Raw genomic sequence first — 20,599 nt, forward strand, 5'->3', positions numbered from 1 at the left:
CCTCATCCTGAGTATTATCCTGATGCTCCACCTAATCATGATTCCTAGAAACCCGTTGGTCTTCGGCTTCTACTTCCACTACTTGAGCTTTAGTAGACCCAACATCACCACAACTAGGCACCGTAGTACCATAGATGACTCATCAAACACCACATCTCTGCTGATTACAAACTTCTTGTCTTCCGTACACCATAGCCGATAACCCTTGACTCCTGTAGCATATCCTAAGAAAATTGTCTTCTTTGCTCTATTGTCAAGTTTGTTACCTTTAACATGGTAATAGGCCGTACAACCGAAAACCTTAAGTCTCCCGTAATCTGCATGTTCACCTGACCATACCTCGTAAGGTATGCCGCCATCTAAAGAAGAATGTGGAGACCTGTTCACAATATAACAAGCTGTAGCAACAGATTCTGCCCACCATTCTACGCCTAATCCCGAATTGGAGCGCATACATCTAGCCTTCTCAAGTAGTGTACGGTTCAATCTCTCTGCGACTCCATTCTGCTGAGGTGTGTTTACTACTGTCCAGTGCCTCACAATGCCTTCCTGATTACAAAACTCCTTGAATGCCCCATCCGTGTACTCGGTCCCATTATCCGATCTTAACGTCTTCAGCTTTCGACCAGTTTTGTTCTCAACCATTGCTTTCCACACCAGGAATGTGTTGAATACCTCATTCTTATGCTTCAGAAAATAAAGCCAGACAAATCTCGAATGATCATCAACGAATGTAACAAAATACCTGGAACCACCCTTGGAAGGTAACTTTGCCGGTCCCCAGACATCGGTGTGTACGTAGTCTAACACCTCTTTGCTCCTGTGCTTGCTTGTAGAGAACGTCACCCTGTGTGCCTTCCCGAACACACAATGCTCACAAAACTCCATGCAAGGCTTCTTCATGTCCTTCAACAAGCTTTTCCCGCACATCAGAGATAGACCCTTTTCTGACATATGCCCAAGGCGCATATGCCAAAGCCTCGTACTAGCCGTTGGATCTCTTCCACTGATTCCTACTGCTACATCTCCAGTAATTGTTGTCCCCAAAAGTTTGTATAAATTACCGTAACGAGTACCTCTCATTACCACCAAAGAACCCTTAACGACTTTTATGGAGCCATTCTCTATAATTATCTTACAGCCGTTCCGCTCCAACACACCAAGGGAAATTAGATTTTTCCGCAAATCGGGTATGTGTCTTACGTCCGTCAATGTTCTCACCACTCCATCGTGCATCTTGATACGTATTGTTCCGAGTCCCACAGTTTTACATATACTATCATCACCCAGTATAACTGTACCACCATCTATACTCCTATAGGTAGTAAACAACTCCCTATTTGGACACATATGGTGTGACGCCCCTGAATCAAGCATCCACTTATCGAAGATCTTCTCAGACACCTCTGTCACTGAGAAACATTCGTCCGCCTCTTCTGACACATATCCCGCCTCTTGCATCTCTTGTTTCTCCTTGTAGCCTTCGTTCTTTTGCTTCAACTTTCTCTTTGGACAAGCCGCTTTAAAGTGGCCAAGCTCACCACAACTAAAGCACGTTTTCTTGAAAGAGCCTCTAGATTTGGATCTAGATTTCCCGCCCTTTCCCTTTCCCCTTTCATTACTCCTCCCCCTCGTTACAAACAACCCTTGTGCTTGTTCCTTGTCTACTCCACCCGACGCCATACTGCTAGTAGCAACCTTTCGAAGGTCATCCGCTAATAGCGAATTTCTCGTCTCTTCCATGCTTAGACTATCACCAACAAGCATCAAAGTTTGAACAAGGTTCTCATAGGATTTAGGCAATGAAAGTAACAATATGAGGGCTTGGTCCTCATCCTCAACCTTAACATCAATATCCTTCAAATCTGAGATAATCCTGTCAAACCTATTCACATATTCCTGAATAGAAGAACCCTCTTCCATTCTACATGTGAATAATTTAGATTTTAAGTAGACCCGATTCGTTAAAGTTTTCGTCATGAAACTGCTTTCTAGTTTTAACCACACACCTGCCGCCGTTGTTTCTTCGTCTACTAGGAACGCCACGTCCCTCTCAAGACACAACATAATGGTAGCCCGTGCTTCGAGATCTAACTCTTCCCAATCCTCATCTGACATATCTCCTGGTTTCTTTCCCGTCAACGTCTTGTGTAATTTCTGCGAGATTAACAGATTCTTCATCTGCATCCGCCAATAAGAAAAATCGTTTTTTCCATTGAACTTCTCTATCTCATATTTCCCTGATTTGACCGTACCACTTCTCGATCCCATCTTCTCTTCGTTCAATCTCAACAAGGCTCTGGTACCAATTGTTATAACTGAAAGTCGCGGAAGCTATCGAACCTATCCTAGAAATTGATCCGATTATGAAGATTAATCGAAAAGCTAAGTCAAAATCAAATATGCGAACAGAATTTAACGAGGTTCGGCTTTAAAGCCTACGTCCTCGGGCGAACAAGAAATCTTTATTGAAGGATAGATGAAGACGACTAACACAATCCGCAAGTTCGTCCCAAGATGGTACCGTATAGTAATAACCTTCTATACTAAATCTTCGACGACCGAGAAATTTAACACCGCTCAAAACTATGAAAAATTTCTCTCACTCTTGCTCTCTCTCTAGCTCTCTAAAGAAGAGTTGTTGTTTGTGTTGATGGTGATTAGAAGCACTCTAAGACCCCCTATTTATATAAAATATAAGCCGACTAGTTTAGTGCCAATTTTGAGCAACTTCCAAAATTGGAAATCCAATTTGGTTAAGGATTCACCAAACCGACTCCAATTGGATGCATCACCACCGACTCAAATTGGATGCATCACCACCGACCTCCAATTTGTATTTGAAAAACTGCCTCTCACAGATGTCATCTCGAGTCCGACTCCCCTTCTATTTATAGGTGATTGATAGACTCTTAGAGACTACTAGATCCGAAATATTTGTGGTTAAATTTGACCCGGAACCTTAAGAGAAATTCATTCGAGTCGTTGATCCGTCGTCTAGAGTAGGTTGATCTTGGGATTGCGCCGCCTCGACTCTTGACTCTTCGTAGTTAGAGATGCCTTCAAGATATTTTAGGTGACGTGGGGTCTTCGATTGACCTAGTCAAGATATATATGGCGAGATTTTCGGAGTTGAGGTTGAATCGACAACCTGTAGACTCGGTTGAGGGAGACCAAGGGGCGCTTGGAGTATTATCACTTTTGACGGATAAGTGTCTGCCTAGATGGTCGTTTACATGGATTCGAAGCCATTAGACCTTTAGTGGATCAGACTCCTCATTGCAGAGTGTCCCGTAAGCGAGTGGGCTAGGTCCAAGTGACATCTGTACACAACACATTTTTAATAGTTCGGAAAAAGAAAAAAAATTGTAACCTATTAACCCGAACCAACTACTAAGAGATTCAACACATCTATTTGCACTGAACAATGTTGAAATGTATTTAGTTGATGAAAGATAATTAGAACAGAGAAAAATTCAAGAGAAAAAGTTAACAATTTGGTTAGGATTTTTTTTTTTCAAATAAGTTACTAGCATAACTTAGATATGTATTTGGTCGATGAAATAGATATAGTGATGGAGGAAACAATAATCTATAACATCAGGGGGTTTGAAAATTAAAATCAAAAAATTATAGAATCTTCAAATGTAAGACAGAACAAGAACTAATTATAACAAATAATCAATAAAATCGGGGAAGAGATGAAAGAATATAAAACATAATCAAGGTGTCTGATGAATGATGATGAAACATATCAGAAATTGAAAGATTAATCAAATTAAGATAAAGTAATAACACATATCTCATCTAATCGAAATAGACGAGCACTGTCCGTTTCGGTCAGCATTTGGGATGTGAAAAGTTATGGAGGGTCGAGCGGGAAATTCATCAATTGCCATATTTCACAGGGTTGCCTTTAGGGTCCGGTCCGTTTGGGTCCGGTCCGTTTGATAGGTGTAAAAATATTTGATGCGAAGGAGCATTTTTATGGGAAAGAAATCTCACATTTTACATGTGAAATCAGATTTTAGGGTGTTGACATAAACTCCAGAAAGCCTTGGAGGTCTCAGGTTCAAATCCCAGAGAAGGTGGAATCTTTGGTTATTTGATTTGGGATTATTAGGGTATAAATAATGTAGTTGGCCTTTAGGCCATTGTCTTGTTAGGCTATAGGTCCGGTCTTGTTTCAGTTTGAGTTGGCAGTTATTGAGTTTATCACATCTTTGATGTATCAATGTCATGTAACGACTAACGTTGATCGTAGGCGACTTCCAAAAAAAAAAAAAGGAGGGCCTTTAGAGAATAATGCACTGATTGGGCTTTGGGCTTTTATGCAATCCATTAAGAATTTTCATCTGGCCCATTCACCCTAACTAACTTCAACTAACTCTTTCTTGATTCTGTGCTTTAAGGTGTACAATATTTTCTTTGATCCTGCCTTTCATCCGTTTGATCAAAACTGATGTTGACCAAGATTTGTAGTTGTTGACTATCATTAACTACCAAATCCCAACTGAAATTCATCATTTCTGTTTCAAAGTAACAGAAAATTTACCAGTTCTTGACTTCCAATTCTTGGGGTTTTAGAGTATTATAAATAGGTTCATTAATATCCACCCAAACCATCTCCCAAATCAGACTTTCTCTCTCTTCTTCTTCATTTGTTTCAATTACTCTTGAGATTAACATCTTGTTTCTCTCTCTAAAAACTCAAAATGGTAGATTCTCATGTCTGCGTAGTAAGTCCCACTGGTGATGAAGACCTGAGATTCACAACTAACCAACTAGTCGGACAACTTACCAATGGTAATTTATCTCTCTCTCTCTCTCTCTCTCTCTCTCTCTCTCTCTCTCTCTCTCTCTCTCTCTCTCTCTCTCTCTCTCTCTCTTCTATCTCATGTTCTTATCACTTTTGCAGTAAGATCCAGTATCACTTATCCTAGTCCAAATAATGCTCTCAGAGATCTCCGAAATTGGGCTATGAATCAATTAGCACTCCAAAATTCTTTGAATCGAATATCCCTAAACCCAGATCCACAAGTAGGATTTTCTTGATAAATTTTTGTAAATTTCAAGAGTTTGGTTTCATTTATTTACTTTATTCTTAATAACTGGTTTCTCTTTCTCATTTCCAGAGACATGAAGTCTATTTTCTGATTACGGAATTTGATTTTCCTATTAATGATATGTCTTGTTATGAATTTCTTCAAAGGATTAGGGTAAACCCATTTTTCCTCATATCAATCTTTTTCTCTGTTTTCGAATTGAATTGTCTTTGAAATGTATTGATTATAATGGAATGAACAAACTGCAGAGCATTCCTAATTCCAGATACATACATGTTATGGTCATGGATTCCGCTTATGATGCAATAAGACATCGAAGGTACAACGATTTTGTTTATAGATCAACGATTTGCTTTATTTTTCTTTAATTTTGTTTTTTTGTTGTTGATTAGTTGTCTAGACAGAGGAGCTCATTACTCTACGAAACCAATGGATGCCCCGAAAATGGAAAGCCTTAAACATGAATTCATAAATCGACAAATTCTTCGTATTCACGAAGACCAAAGACAAAGGGCTATTCATATTGAACAAGTACGAAGACATATAGCTCAAAGGCAAGAAGCTCAAAGGCAAGAAGCTCAAAGACAAGAAGCTCAAAGGCAAGAAGCTCAAAGACAAGAAGCTCAAAGACAAGAAGCTCAAAGGCAAGAAGCTCAAAGGCAAGAAGCTCAAAGGCAAGAGGCTCAAAGGCAAGAAGCTCAAAGACAACTTGATCCACCAAGTAATAGGGGAGGATGTAGACTTTGATCCTGTCTTCATAACACAAGGTTTCCCAATAAAGATATGATCAATCTACTTACACTACTACTACTACTACTACTACTACTACTATTTTTTTTTTTTTTGTAACACAAGGTATAATTCCTTTTGTCATCTTGACACCAATGTAGAGAGAGAGAGAGAGTTGTTATCCTGTATGCATTTCATGAACCATAAAAACCAGGTTAATTCTGCTTTCTATTGCTATTTCTTTTTATGACATTCAGAGGACTCAAATTAGTGCCCCAATTTAAAATCCTATAGGTTAAAGTTAAGAATACAAGGCTTGGAGGCTGGGGCAATTGTTTCCTCCAAATGTTTGGATTGACAGTTATGTACCCAATAATTTTGGGGACAGTTGATAGGAGCCAAGTAGGAGGAAGAGGCCTTTGGATGAGCAATGAATTAGTCGGGATGGACGCATAGAGAAAACCCATCTTAAAATGTACATACTTTTCGTTTGCTAGAGTTTTCCGTTTTTGACATTAGAGTTAACGGCCTTAAGACTTCACGGCTTAATAACGTGGTTAGAACTTACTCTGGCCCGTTGATCAACTTTTGTAAACCCAGAAAAACCCACCAGGAAGCTCACTTACTTCTTCGACTTTGCTTGCTGTCTTCTTCCTCTAGACCCTCGCAAAATGTAGATGTATTAGTTTGAATGGCAAATGAAGATTGTAAAGAAACTTGGACCTCATTCTAGGAATTAAGAAGTCTTGTGGTTGTCATGTTAGTCCTTAAAGGTCGTCTCATTCCTCGTCTTCCATACACGAAATGAGGACACGAGGGCTGAGGGATAAGCTTGCTCAGATGCTTGCCTCTTCTAGGAATTTGGTTGCTGCACATTGAGTGAGTAGGTCTTGGATACTCTTAAGGAATGCACCAAAAACACCTCAAATTCACCAGGAAATGGGAGCCGCCCATATGATGAAGTTTGTTCTCGGTGGTTTCGAAACTACCAGACAGACCCATCCCGGAACCCAAATGTATCTGTCTTGCCCAGTCCCAGAGAAAAACCTCTCTAGGATCACTGAGAAGGTTGCCATTATCTTGAATCCCAACCGTTGAAGCTTCCATGATAACTTGCCTTTAGACATGGAAGAGCAATCGATAACTGATTTGTCCTTCGACAAAGACAAGTTATACAAAATCGGGAATTCAACCTCCAAGGCTATTCGTACACCAAACACTTCCCCAAAAGAGGATGCTATTTTCATCGCCCAAGCGAAGAGAGCACAGTCTTCTAAAGATGTCTATCTTGTTATAGATATTCCTCCAAACCGAGGAGACATAATTGAGTTTAGGAACAATCCTCAAAAACGCCTCTATCTCGATACTAACATTCTGCTATTTCTTTTGTAGCTGCTGTAAATTAGTGGGTATTAGCGATGCTAGAAAAAGCTAAAAGTCAAAATATACCCTGGCGTAAACGAAATCACTCTCGACGGATAGTCCTGCTTATGTTATATCTTCTTGGCAACTAACCATTGTGAGGGTTATTCTCATCTAATGCCTACTTTACTGCCTTCACAAAAAGAACAAGAAAAGTTTGAAACGAAGTCAAGACTGATATTTTGAAATCAAGTGTAAGTAGGCCGATCAGGTCCCATTTCGACTCTCTACTTGTCAAACTTATCTTTCAAAAATGTAGCACCGTTGATACAATTTGATCAAACAAGATTAAAATTGGAGGTTGATCTAGCACCATTGACACAATGTTCACCTAAAAAGAGATCATTTCTTAATGGAGTTCCCATATGTTTACACCAGTTTTACACTCCTCTGTTCAATAACAGAAAAAGAAAGAAAAAAAAAATCAAACAAAGGTTTTTCCCTGACAACCCAAATCAGATACTAAGATTCAATCTCAAATATGAACAAGAAATCCAACATTTCTTAGCTTTATTCCTCTTCAATTTTTAACTTTACGGGCCACGAAAGCAGCAACAGAAAATATTCCACAGTCTTCACGTTGTTGTAGTTCATCGTCATCATAATCATCATAATTATGATCATGATGATCATCTTCATCATCATCATCATCATCATCACCATCGTTTCCCTCGTCATCGTCATGTACTTCTACTATTTCATGTTGCTGTACAACTACTATTTCATTTATCAGTTGATGTGGTTGTGGTAAGTCTTGTATTTCTGGTGGTATTTCTACAGTTTCTCGAGTCAGAAGATCAGTAATAGACTCAAGCTCACCTTTATCATTGCATCTGATCATCAAATTACACATAAAATTAACTTAAAAGAATCATGGGTTTGTTTGAAAATTGAATCTTATCTTCTGAAATAAAAGATCAAATGACTTTTACCTTTGAATAGGAACCAAATTCTGACATGGGTAGTAATACAAGATAATAACATATGTTTGATCTAGATATTGATTTCTCTGCAAAATTTTCAATTTATCAAAATTAGAGATCTAATTTTGAGATTTTAAAGAATGGGAAGAACAGAGAAATGGTGAAGATTTTAATTATACCTTAATTTTTTCATTAAATTTGAAGTTTGAATTGATAGACATGCCTAAATCAACAAATAGAATGCAAGTTTCCTTTTCCTATATAAAGTAAGCAGAATTAATGATTGAAAAGCAACAGAACCCATGTTTTGAAATTGTAATTTTGATCAAGAAATTCAAACCTCAAGATCAAGAGGACTTTCTTTGATTGCTCTTTTTCCTCTAATCTCCCATTCTTTAAGATATTGATCAGATTCTGCAATTAACAAGAACCCATATAAGATAAGATTAAAGAGAGAGAGAGAGAGAGAGAGAGAGAGAGAGAGAGAGAGAGAGAGAGAGAGAGTGAATTACTTGAAATGAATCTATCAGAGGAGAAGATTTTAGTAGCCATATGAGTTATATTCCAAGCCTTACTAGTAATAATGAATCCATGAAGATAGGGAGGTGGAGCCATTTCAGTTTCAGAGAGAGAAACAAGATGTTAATCTCTGTATTTCAAAACAGGGGAAACAGAGGAGAAAGAAGAGAGAGAGAAAGTTTAAGGAGAAGTGAGAAGATCAGTTTGGGTGTGAGAAAGGCAAATATATAGCTTTAAATATCAAGAAAGTAAGAATCACAATCTTAAATCCATTGATATTTTTTCTTCTGTTATAAACAGAATTTGTGAATTTCAGTTGATTTGGCGGTTTTCTGTTATTCAAGTTTGTTAGAGGGAGAGAGAGAGAGGTGTGCTATTTGTGTTAAGTACTGTTTGTTTAGAGTTTCATGTCTTTATTGGAATGATTACCACACCAATTACCAATTTGTAAATTAAGACACATAACAAACCATATGTCAAAATAATCAAGTGGATTTTTGTGTACAAATTGCATCCCCCGATGAAACTCACTTTGGTTGATTGGCCATATTTGATATCTTCACTAGGGGAACCTATGCTCGAATTTTACATATAAATAGTTTGATTACGATCACGAAAACTATGAGCCACAAATACTTCAAAATTCCTTGGTGGACTAGCAAGCATCTTTAACATCCTCTTGCAACTTAGGGTATGGCTACTAATTTTTTTTTTGTAAACTTTTCCTTGACTATATTGTTGAACCATTGGGAGAATATCGTTTTTGTTACGTAGTTCTCATATGTTCCTACATTATGTATTGTTTCTCTTTACGCCTTCGTAGCACAAAGTTAGTATATAATCTTTCATCTAAAAAAAGAGAATTGGACTACAATTCTTAAACATTTAGATGGTTTACAAAAGTTAACTGATGCAGGGACACCCGGCGTGGAGACTTTTTCCATGACCAAACCGGGGGTCATGGGCCAACCGGCCATGGAGAGTAGTTTTAGGAAGTCCCAATTTTTAGTATGATTATTAGAGAATTTAAGTTTAGGAAATTATGTTATTTTAGTATTTCCAATAATTGGAAAGGTCCAGATTTGAGTCTAGTTATTTAGGCAGTTGCAGTATTTTAATTATTTAGGAAAGTCTAATTCAAGTCTATCTAGGAAAGTCCAGAATCCTATAAAAGGATATCTACTTTGTCCATTATTCTCAGATTGAGAGAAAAACCTCTTTGAAGTTTTAATAAAGTTGAGTATTTAGAGTTATTTAATCTTTATTTTAGCATTCTTATTTAGTTTATTCATCTCCTTTAATTTCGTTGCGTTTCTACATCATTAACTTAATTTTTGTAGTCATTATTTACACCCAGGTATTTATTTGTAGGTAGATAATAAATTAATCGATTGATAGCGACATATACAATGATAAGAACATCACCATAGACAAATTTCTTTGTAATCACTAGTACCTGTCCTTATAAACATGTGTAAAGAAATTGTTCTAACTAAAATTTGGAAAACTAGAAAACTTTGTCCGGTCTCATTTTAAGTTACCACAATTTTATTTTTACGGTCGAAAAGTGCGGTTATGTCTCGCTGGTTGAAATGCACAATCCCGAAGTTAATGCCTAAGAATTCCGCAACCTATCATTAATCTTCTATTACAAGCGCTCAAAGTCATATGTTTTTACCAAAATGATAGAAACCCCCCTATGTGTTCGTGTTGCTTACGCGGTGAATTAGACAAGGGACAATTTAGTCTTTTCTCACGTGCAAGAAGACTAAAATACTCCATGTCTTATTAAGGACGCTCACCAAGAGACTCATCGAGGAGGTGCTTGTATCAGCTTTGGTGTTTTTATTGATCTTTTTGCGCACAAGGTTACAACTCAATCTAAGCCATTGCCCACCATTTCATTCATTTTGTTCTCCTACCATAAAAAACTGAAACAATACTTTTTCTCTGTAGGAAAAGTTCTACATGGGAGAAAAGTGATCTAGCAAAGAAAAATATAATGTCTACGCCCTCTTCACTTATTGCCAATTTGTTATGACTTCGATGGACACAAATTTGACATGAAATAACGGAGGATTAGATAAAAACTTTAAGTAATATTAAACATACTTGAAATTTATACCTTTTTTTATCACAGACAGTTCAAAGAGAGAGAGAGAGAGAGAGAGAGAGATTGAAATGTTAAAACTCTGGGTGAGTTCGTGAAGAATTGCTGCTGAAATATTTGGTGAAAAAGTTGAAAGATAGAAGAAACAGTTTAGTAAGAGAAAATATGGTAAATAGAGAAAAATGATTATTGAGAAAGAGATTCCTTAGGGGAGGTGTGTAACAACTTTCCTTTAAAGAAAAATTGGAAAATTTGTTCACGAGAGTGAAAGTTTATGGGAAACCGTTTCTCTTTTCCCCCTACCTAGGGGTGGGAATCGGGCGGGTTCGGTCGGGCTCGGACAATTGTGTCTCGGACTCGGGCGGATCGGGCTCGAGAGTACCATGACCGATCGGGCTATCGGGCATTTCGGGCCGGACAAATATTCACATATTTGTGCCCGCGGCCCGGTTCTACCCGCGAGCCCGCTCGGGCTCTAGCGGGCACGGGCGGACGGGTCGCGGGTTATGTCAAAAAAACTATTAATTAAAAGTGTAAACTCTAAAACCCTAAATCGTCTAATTTCTGAGAAAAACCCTAAATGGTGGGGATCCAACTTTCTCCCTTTTGAAATCAATCATTCAAACCTACATCAGGTTTCCATTTCACTTTCAATCATTATTGAGATTCCATCTCTTCAAGAAATTTCAAGGACCTCCCATTCGATTTCATCACTCATTTCTTTTCTTGAGAAGAGATTTCTTTTCTTTTCATTTCATTTCAAACATTCATCTTCAAAGTAGATCAAACCTAAAGGACTCATCTTCAAAACGTCAGTGGTTAAATTTCACCTTAAAGATTCATGATCTACAAACCCTTTCACACATCTATAGAGACTAAACTTCACTTTCATATAACCAGATGATCTATTGAGCACCAAGATTTAATATGGCAAGTAGTTTCAAGTCAACAAATCCTTTCATATCACCTTAAAGATTCATGATCATTCATATCCTTTCAAGGGTTTGGGCTTATACAACACAGCTATCATCCATAGTTTCAGATGGAATTTTAGAGAGAGAAAGGGAGAGATGGATATCTAGGTTCTTGAGATGGTAGCAGACTTACAGTGATAGACCTCTAGGGTTTGAGGGAGGAAAGATTTGAGAATAGGGAAGTTACCAGAAGTTAAGTAGAGCATAAAAACGATTTCTCGGGTTATCCGGCGGACAGGTAGCGGGTAGTAACGGTCGGACGGGTAACGGGCGGGTATAACGGGCCGGGACTCGGGTAGGAGAACTTACCCGAGGCCCGCCCACTATAACCCGATTTAACGGGCCGGGTAAGCCCGGCTCGGGCTTACTTCGGGCATCGGATCCCAACGGTCCGGGCGGATAGGGCCGGGTCTCGGGTTCCCGGACCGTTTTCCCAGCCCTACCCCTACCCAATCAAACACACCCTAGAAGTCACTTAAGTTCTGTTTAGCGGTTAATTCGGTTACAATGAGGGGAAACAAAATTCTGAGCGCCTTTATGTGTAAGTGGGGCGCCAAAAGCAACTATTAGGGGGTAAATTGAAAATCCTCTTTAATCTAATCCGAGTAGAACAAGGGTAAGTGGGCAATGGAATTTAATCTAATCCGAGTAGAACAAGGGTCTCTTTAATCTAATCCGAGTTTCAGATTTAAGATTGAAAATTCCTCGGAAAATAAGAGTATAAAACCCCCCACCCAAGTCCTCCAATACCCAGAGCTTGGAGCCTGAAAATTTCTCTCTCTCTCTCTCTGTCAAAAATCATCTCTCTAAAACTCTCTAGGGTTGATTACTAGGATGAGAGCTGGTGGTGCTGTTTTTAATCCCCCTATGTTCAAAAAAAAGAAATCTAAACAAGGTATTACTACTACTAGTAGTAGTACTTCTGTAACATCACCACCACATTATCCAATTGGTAGTAGTAACCAAGATGATGATGATTGTTTAGAATTTGAGATACTAAACAGACTTCCGGTTAAGTCCCTTGCCCGTTTCAAGACTGTTTGTAAAAGATGGTATTACTTAATCCAAAAAGATCAACAATTCATTGATTTACATCTCGCCCGTTTTAAAACACGCCTCCCCTCTCGTCTATTTATTGTTGTTCCTCAACCACCCCCACCGAGGAAGTTGATAGAAGATTCTGATTACGTCGAGTTTTGGCCATATAAGGAGTTTCACATTACAGCTGACATCTTGTTTGAAGAAGAAAATACAAAACTGAAGTTAGTTGTTGACACAATAAGGGAGGTAGACTCGTCATCTTACAACGTCATTTCAAAACCTGTAAACGGCCTAATAAGCCTCATTGAGTCATACGACGAACATGTTGCTCGTATATACAGTATCAGTACTGGACAAGTATCTCCTTGGTTTCAAGCATCCTCAATAGCCGTGGGAAAAGAACATGTCGCTCTCCCAAACCGTTACGCATTTGGTTTTGATCCTGCCACTAATGAACACAAATTGGTATGTGTCTTGACTATACGGTCAGATGATCGCGTCTTCAAATATTTTCTCGGTGGGGTTTTGACCATTGGGCGCCAATGTAATAATAATATATGGAGAAGGATCAAAGAGTTCGTCCCATATTCATTAAATGATGATTATGTTTATGTGAATGGTGTTATTTACTGGTCCAATAGTTCTCTTGATATTTGGGCATCGAGAAGTGGTTACCGTCCTGTATACTTGGTGGCATTTGATGTAGGAAATGAGAAGTTTAGAACAATCACAATCCCTGATTACATCCTTGATCACCCTCGAGTTTCCGGCCGCTTCAAAAAAATTGCTCAGTTATTTGAAGTAGATGGGAATTTAGCTATGGTAGTGAAACTTAACGATTGTATGTTCAATATGTATATATACGAAGATGCTGATTACAAGGACAAAGATGAGAAGATCAATGGAACGTCTACTAGTGCTTCTCCTAAGAACGGAAGATGGAGTAAAGCAATTCGTATCACCTTGCCTTTCTATATGAGGTACAGTCGTACGGTCAAGTTTCATACTTTCATAGGGTCGGATGATAAGATTCTCGTAACATCATCTATTTGGGATCTGGAGAGGCGGGGTTGGGAGAAGAAGGAATGTTTGTCTATTTCTTGTTACAATTGGAAGAAGGATACTTGGACAAAGGTTGATGTAAGTGGAGTTCCATCCTCAGTTCCACAACTATGCCCTAGTAGCTTTTCTACTACTTTATCCGAAAGTCTTTTGTCCCTTAACAATCACAATGCTCTTTGACGCCACCCTAGCAGAGCAGAGGAATCAACTTCACTCTACCTAGAAACCTTTTTTTAGATTATGTTTGCAGTTCGTTTCATGTAACTTAGGTACTTTATTTGCCTCCTTTTTACGTTATGTTTGCAGTCCCTCTCATTTAACTTGGTTCTTATAATTTGAATAAATGGGATCTGTGTTCATACTCTTGGAATAGCTTTAGCACATTGCTAGTGAGTCTTAATTGTTAACCGAAAATGATGCGGGAGCCGAATGTCAGAGTCGACAACAATCCAAATTGGTCTTCTCCTTTATTGACTTAATTTTCGTTCTTCTGTTAGGCAGTAATGCTATTAAGCTATACCATGATGTTTTATTAACTAAGTTTTAGAATAAAAACATAGATTACACGATATTTTAATCAGTTATCTCTTCATCTTTGTAGGGGGCGCAAAGGTTGTATTCCACATTATGGGATGTGTCTATAACAATTGAATCATCAGGGGAGCCTATCGTCATCTGATATTTGCTGAGTATTTACTGTTATACCATAAGCAAAGACGCAAATCTATTGGCCAACTCAAAGAACTGGATGAAATCCAACTCTAACTTGCTACCCAATCTTTTGGATAACAACATTGGAGATCGATGCTATTTTCATCACGAGTATTGTACCCTCATGGTTCAGAATTCAGATACGACTCTGAATAATGAAGGCCAGTCGAAGAACTCTGAATCTAGATGAGTACCCCTCATTCGATGGCCTATTTTTGTGGTGCGAGCAAAGACGTTGTGAATTCATTGAGCTTGTATTTGGAAGTACCTTGGTTAGCCTTAAAAACCATAGGGCAGCATCTAGTCTGAGAGGCAGGTCCAGCAAGCACTACTCACTCAAAATATTCCAGGCTTAAGCGGTGCATTACGACAGGCCCGGCTGGACCCACCCGAACTAAAATACCGATTTCATCAGGCGGTCAAACACAATTCACCTCTAGGCTTAGAATGCCCATGGGTCACAGCGGCCTTTATTCGCACTGGTGTAAACAACACCTACCTGAAGGGAAACGAAAACAAAAACATAGAACTAAACACAAATCCGAATGACAATTTACTCGGATATAATATAATTCCATTAAAAAAAACACAATGAGATTGCAGTAAGAAGTCCCTGTAAGTAATTTATTTCTCTCGATGACTAAACTCCCAGCCATATTACTCCCACAAAAACGAAGTAAAGAAAATGAACAAGAAAAATAACATATACCACATTCAAAACAAACATTATTCATTTCTTTCTGAGACATCTTTGACCGATGTATAAGAAGAACATTTGTGCCTGAACTCTGTCTCCGATCTTCTTCTTTTAAATGCTATCAAAGTTGATGGGGTCTCGCAGGAACCTCTCCATCTGTCTTGCCCTTGTTCTAATTGACATATCAAATACCTTTTGACTGAATTCCACCACTAATCCACCAAGAATACTTGGATCAATCTGAACATTATTTCAAAGAGTTGCCGCTAGTTATTTACAAATACAAAGGGTGTTGAATTCAATAAACCAAAGCCTTAAGAATACAAAATGTACCTTCTGTTCAAGCTTAACCTTCTTCCCATGTCCGATGATTTCCTGCAGTGTCTCCTTCAGTTGCTTCTCCTCATCTGGTGGGAGGGGCTGGCAGAAAGAGGAATATGACATAAGAAATTTATGGCTTAAACTATTTAGGTGTCAGACATAATGGGCCGTCCCCCAATATAAAAGAAAACTGGTGATGGTTAAATGCAGTAACACAGATTATAGTTTGGTTACTTCAATCCTCTACCCACAAGAACAAAAAGTACCATCTTTAAGCAAATAATAAAAAGGTGATATTAACCAGCCAAAACAATATGAAGAAATGAACTTTGGGTTGATACTACTTGATAGGAAGATGGACGATATAAATGAGAAAAATTCTTACGATGACAGTTGTTACAGTAGCTTTGACCTCCCCCTTGTGTGCCATGGTCAGTTCCACGAATCTCTTACTGATAGTATCGATGTGTCGCAACCTCCCATTGTCAGCCAAAACAGCTTACAGATTAAAGGAAAAAAGATAAGAAAGCCATGATAATAAGCAAGAAATGAATGCAACTTTAAAATTAAATGAACAGAAACAAGTAAAAGCAATGTTGTGGCAATATTAATACACTAATTCTTAGCAAAATGACAAATGGTATGTAGCAGTTGTGGGATCTAAAAACGTGTAAATATCTGGAAGTTTAGGTAAAATGTACTCATTACGTGTTGAAGTAATCAGTGGTTCTGTAGCACCTCAGTTATCCATCATTTATTTATCCACCAATGCTCTAAGGTTAGAAAGGTACAGTCTCCGGAGTCCGGAGTATTAACCAAGATAAAAAATATATCCAGCAGTAATCATGCAGAAGCGACCCTTACAACTACCAGTAAAACCTATACCACAAAAAGCTCAAGGTTAACAAGCTTAGGTATAGCTAGGAATGGTTAATAAGTTGGATCCCTGTTGCTTCCACTATGCCTCTTGTAACATTACTTCTCACATGTACTCCACTACTACTCCTGCTTCTTACATCTTCCTTTATGATAAACCACAGAGTTGTCTAAGATGGTTGTTGTTTGCAATACTCGATCTTCATGTGTAACAACTATTTTAGCAAGTTAAAGATAATTTTAGCACTTGGCCATACCCAAGAAATTCTTCGTGATATTAGAAAATTTGGCTTCATCGCTGATTGCATTAATAGCCTTCACTCTGGTATCCCCAGGCACTGACAAATCCTTTATGAACTGAGAAAACAATGGACTTTTCTTCGAAGCCTCAACTAGGTCAAGCATTTCAGACTCAACTTTCTCGATTAGATTGGCCTTAGTAGCTGAGATGTACAACGCAGAGGCATAGTTTCCAGAACCACCAAACAAAGCCAAAGGCACCTGAAATTTTAATTTAAAATTTAGACCAATAGGGTCAAATATTACCTCAAATTTACTAGTATTAATAATGAGAAACATGAAAACTGAACGAATCCGTTATTATTTGCATAAGAAATAGGAAAATACTCCATTTTAGATTGCCCAGGATTAACCAAAAGGCATATATTTCGGACAATGTTTGTGAGAATCCAGCGGAAAGGAGAGCTTCCTCCGATTTCCGTACTGGCTCAGTGAATGCAGTTCGTCCCAAACGCCAGGCTTCGAGACTGAGTGCAGCGAGGCTTGTTCTTCCACGATTTGAGAAAAAGTCAGAAAAATAGAAAACCACAACATCCCAGACCATTGTTACTTGGAAAGGAAAATTTTTAACGAAGCAATTTGAGTACTGGTACATTGGGTCACTAGTTAGTCACTAAAAGGTCAACTAGTATGTAACAATTTCCAAAGTCCAGTAGCAACACTATACTATACGACTGGAATTGTAAGCTATGTTTTTTCGAGGATGAACAGAAAGCTACTCATGACATTTGTGTGTTCTATGGTTCGAATGGAACCACAATAAGCAAGAGAAATTGAAGAAAAGAAAAATATTTTGTACCTGAACTTTGGCTTCCTTTGTCGCCGTGGCACTTGCATAATTCCTCGAAAACTGAACGAAGAACACAAGCAATCATATTACAGGGGCATACCAAGAGAAAGAATTACCCAAATCAACAACACAAAAGATAAACATTCATCAGATTATAATAACAAATTAACAACAACGAGTCAATATCCAAGGAAATGGAAATTTCAAGCTTCCTCAATCATCACATTATTCAAATTTTAATCTCCAAAAACTTAATACCAGAGTGAAAGTATTTGAGAAACAAACAAAAAATGAGGAAATTTTCAAAAATGAAATCGATATTTATATATATAATTGAACGAGAAATTATCTAATAAATCCAGATAATTAAGTTGATTTTAATGAGTGAATTCGACTCTATAAGTAGATCAGAGAAGAGTGAGGAAAATATCTATGAAAATGAATGACATAAGGAGAAGAATCTGATTTACCTCGGAGTTTCGTTGAATACCTGATCTCTGAGATAGAACTGATTCAGCTCGCATAGCCTTCTGGAGAAGGGAGAGACGCCCGGAAAACGCCATTAGAAACCCTAGAGAGAGAAATTGTAGCGATATAGAGATGGTAGTATTCGGCTTTTTGGGAGATGGAATGGAAGAGATGGTGTTATACGTTTGGGAAATTTTACGGGCTCGGGCTCAAAACCCCGGCCCCAGACCATTTGATTTTGACCCAAAATAACAATGGAGAAAGCCCAAGTATATAAGGTAATGGGGGAGTACACCCAAAATAAAAAATAAAATAAAACAAAAAACATAATGTTTTTTTTTTTTTTTGAAAATTAGCTACCATTTACTATAGTCATTACAAAGGCATTCTTACATCAAAGATGCAATGAGTACGATAACCACCTCATTCAAACTCTTATTAGAATGGGCCTATAGCCTAAAAAAAAGAAATCGAAAAAACTAAATTATGACTTTATTAGAATTGGCCTATAACCTAACTAAACTATGACCCAAAGTTCAACTACATTATTTATACTTTAATAGTTATGTGGCATATTTATTATTTTTTTCTTTCTCTCGCTTTCCCTCCCTCTCACTCTCTTACTCATGATCTCTCTGTCGGGTCATAAATAGTTATGCGGCATACATCTTTCTTCCCCCTTTTTCTTTCTCACACACATGATCCACGCGAAGGGAAGTGTTCCCTTCGTTGGAACCAGACTTTTAGGAGGTTTCGTCGTTGGGCGGCCACGAAATGTTTCGTGGATGACCAGCGATGGATGTCTCGTGGTCGGCAGGCCACAACCCATTTCGTGGACGATCAACCACGAAATCTGAAACCCTCCTCGAGGTCAGAGATTCCTGAAATGCGTGAGAGAGAGGCAACGAGAGAGAGACACACATTTACAAATTATAGAGACACAAAGAGATATTTATACAGAGCGAGAGAGGGATTTACAGTGAGAGAAAGATTGATTTATAGTGAGAAAGAGATAAATCTACAGTGAGAGAAAGATAGATCTACAGTGAGTAAATCTACAACGACAAAAAGATAGATGTAGAGAGAGCAATAAGGAAATGAAAAAACTTTGAGAAAGAACGAGAGAGGGATAGTGAGAGAGAGTGTGTTGTGAGGTGGTCGGTCGTCGAAAAGGTGGTGGTGGTCGGAAGGTGTGGAGGTGGAGAGAGAAGATGAAGATTAGGAGGCAATTGTCAATCAAATAAAATTTTGGACTAAAGAATACTTATGTCCCCTAAGTCAATGTTGATTGACTAAGCTCATATAAAATTTTGGACTAAAAGAATACATATGCCCCCTAAGTTAATGTTGATTGACTAAGCTTTATGCTCCGTAGACTTTTCTTTATGCCCTAAACACGCGGCAAAAATAAATATATAATGAGTGTTTAAGATCAACACTAAATAAAAAACAGGTAATAAAGCTATATTTTTTAATCTCTGTGGGTTTCCTCATGTAGATAAACGAAAACCATTATGTTTATTGTTTACTGAAGGTGTAGATATGTGTGGGAACATGTTTGTTTTTTACGAAACACAAATTACTTTACATTAAAATACAAAGCAAAAGCGTAATATTATTTCTATTGTTCAATTAGTACGATAACGGTGTCATGCAAAAAACAAATCGTTTGATGAATTCCAGAATACGGTGTAATGCAAAAATGATTTGTTTTTTTTTAAGAGAATCAAAAATGATTTGTTGGTAAAGTTTTTTTTGTGGATTTTGTTTTAATATTGGACTTATGGGTACTAGTAAGGCCCAATTTCGGGTCTTAAAGTACCAGAATTCAAAACTATGAACTCTATAACCACTGATATAACACCTTGGAGGGTAGGTTTTGTACTTTCGTTAACCCTAAAAAACTTTCAGAAGAATCGAACCAAAAGTTCTTGATGATTATCCAACCCCAAGAACATGAATGTTGGGGTTGATCCACAACCCTAAAGAACTTACGTGGGAGTGGAATCAGAAAATTTTGACAGTTGAACCAACATTGCTCGCAGTCTGACAAAGCCTCAAGAAGATTCCTTTCGCCTCACTAAAAGTTAAAGAGGTTTGTCTGATCAACACAGGTCAAAGAAACTCTCAAACTCCAATAATTAAAACCCTGGAGATCAGATAGAAGTTAGAGTGAGAAAGATCGAAGTTCGAGAGAAAGTAAAAGATAGAGAAAGAGTAGGAGAGAGAACTAGAGAAGTTAGAGCGAAACAGAGAAGTTGGAACGATGAAGAAGTCATGAAGTTGACCTAGTTAAGGTGAGAACCGGGCGGGAAAAAAAAAACAGGCACATCTGGAAATACCCTTGCATTTGATGAAATCCTTTGGAACCAACGTCGCATTTGATAAAATCCTTTGATATAGACCTGAAGAACGGTTGGTAAGCCTTTGACATAGAAAGTTTAAAGAATAATGCCATCGACATAGATGGTTCGTCCCTCTCAACCACTAACTCCTTATAGCTTAATATGACTAAGGTCCCCAAACCAAATGACAAAAACCAATAGTTCAATATTTCCTTTTCTTTCTCTACTTCATAGTCTTTCACTTT

At 38.0% G+C, this 20,599-nt stretch overlaps 4 protein-coding genes across 4 annotated transcripts; 2 read left to right on the plus strand and 2 right to left on the minus strand.

The window, feature by feature from the left end:
* Positions 1-4,615: 4,615 nt before the first annotated feature.
* On the plus strand, positions 4,616-6,024 carry LOC147545590 (uncharacterized). Its single transcript, XM_086637877.1, has 5 exons — positions 4,616-4,806; positions 4,919-5,040; positions 5,136-5,219; positions 5,315-5,385; positions 5,459-6,024. Exons 1-5 carry the CDS (start codon positions 4,716-4,718, stop codon positions 5,811-5,813), a joined length of 723 nt encoding a protein of 240 aa, XP_086494003.1. The 5' UTR covers positions 4,616-4,715; the 3' UTR covers positions 5,814-6,024.
* A 1,417-nt stretch (positions 6,025-7,441) lies between these two features.
* On the minus strand, positions 7,442-8,924 carry LOC147545591 (uncharacterized). The gene is made up of 5 exons (XM_086673155.1): positions 8,653-8,924; positions 8,481-8,554; positions 8,320-8,397; positions 8,150-8,226; positions 7,442-8,050 (listed from the first exon to the last, which is right to left on the minus strand). Exons 1-5 carry the CDS (start codon positions 8,753-8,755, stop codon positions 7,738-7,740), a joined length of 645 nt encoding a protein of 214 aa, XP_086529281.1. The 5' UTR covers positions 8,756-8,924; the 3' UTR covers positions 7,442-7,737.
* A 3,653-nt stretch (positions 8,925-12,577) lies between these two features.
* On the plus strand, positions 12,578-14,026 carry LOC147545592 (putative F-box protein At1g32420). The gene is made up of 2 exons (XM_086635836.1): positions 12,578-12,612; positions 12,748-14,026. The coding sequence occupies exons 1-2, from the start codon at positions 12,578-12,580 to the stop codon at positions 14,024-14,026; spliced, it is 1,314 nt and encodes a 437-aa protein (XP_086491962.1).
* Positions 14,027-15,109: 1,083 nt separating this feature from the next.
* LOC147545593 (ATP synthase subunit O, mitochondrial-like) lies at positions 15,110-18,254 on the minus strand. The gene is made up of 6 exons (XM_086636202.1): positions 18,012-18,254; positions 17,551-17,601; positions 16,709-16,952; positions 15,961-16,073; positions 15,588-15,674; positions 15,110-15,494 (listed from the first exon to the last, which is right to left on the minus strand). The coding sequence occupies exons 1-6, from the start codon at positions 18,102-18,104 to the stop codon at positions 15,366-15,368; spliced, it is 717 nt and encodes a 238-aa protein (XP_086492328.1). The 5' UTR covers positions 18,105-18,254; the 3' UTR covers positions 15,110-15,365.
* Between the last annotated feature and the right edge of the window lie 2,345 nt (positions 18,255-20,599).

This window comes from Eschscholzia californica, unplaced genomic scaffold (assembly GCF_041429995.1).
Source record: "Eschscholzia californica isolate CP2 unplaced genomic scaffold, dmEscCali1.0.p SCAF_4, whole genome shotgun sequence".
NCBI lineage: Eukaryota > Viridiplantae > Streptophyta > Magnoliopsida > Ranunculales > Papaveraceae > Eschscholzia > Eschscholzia californica.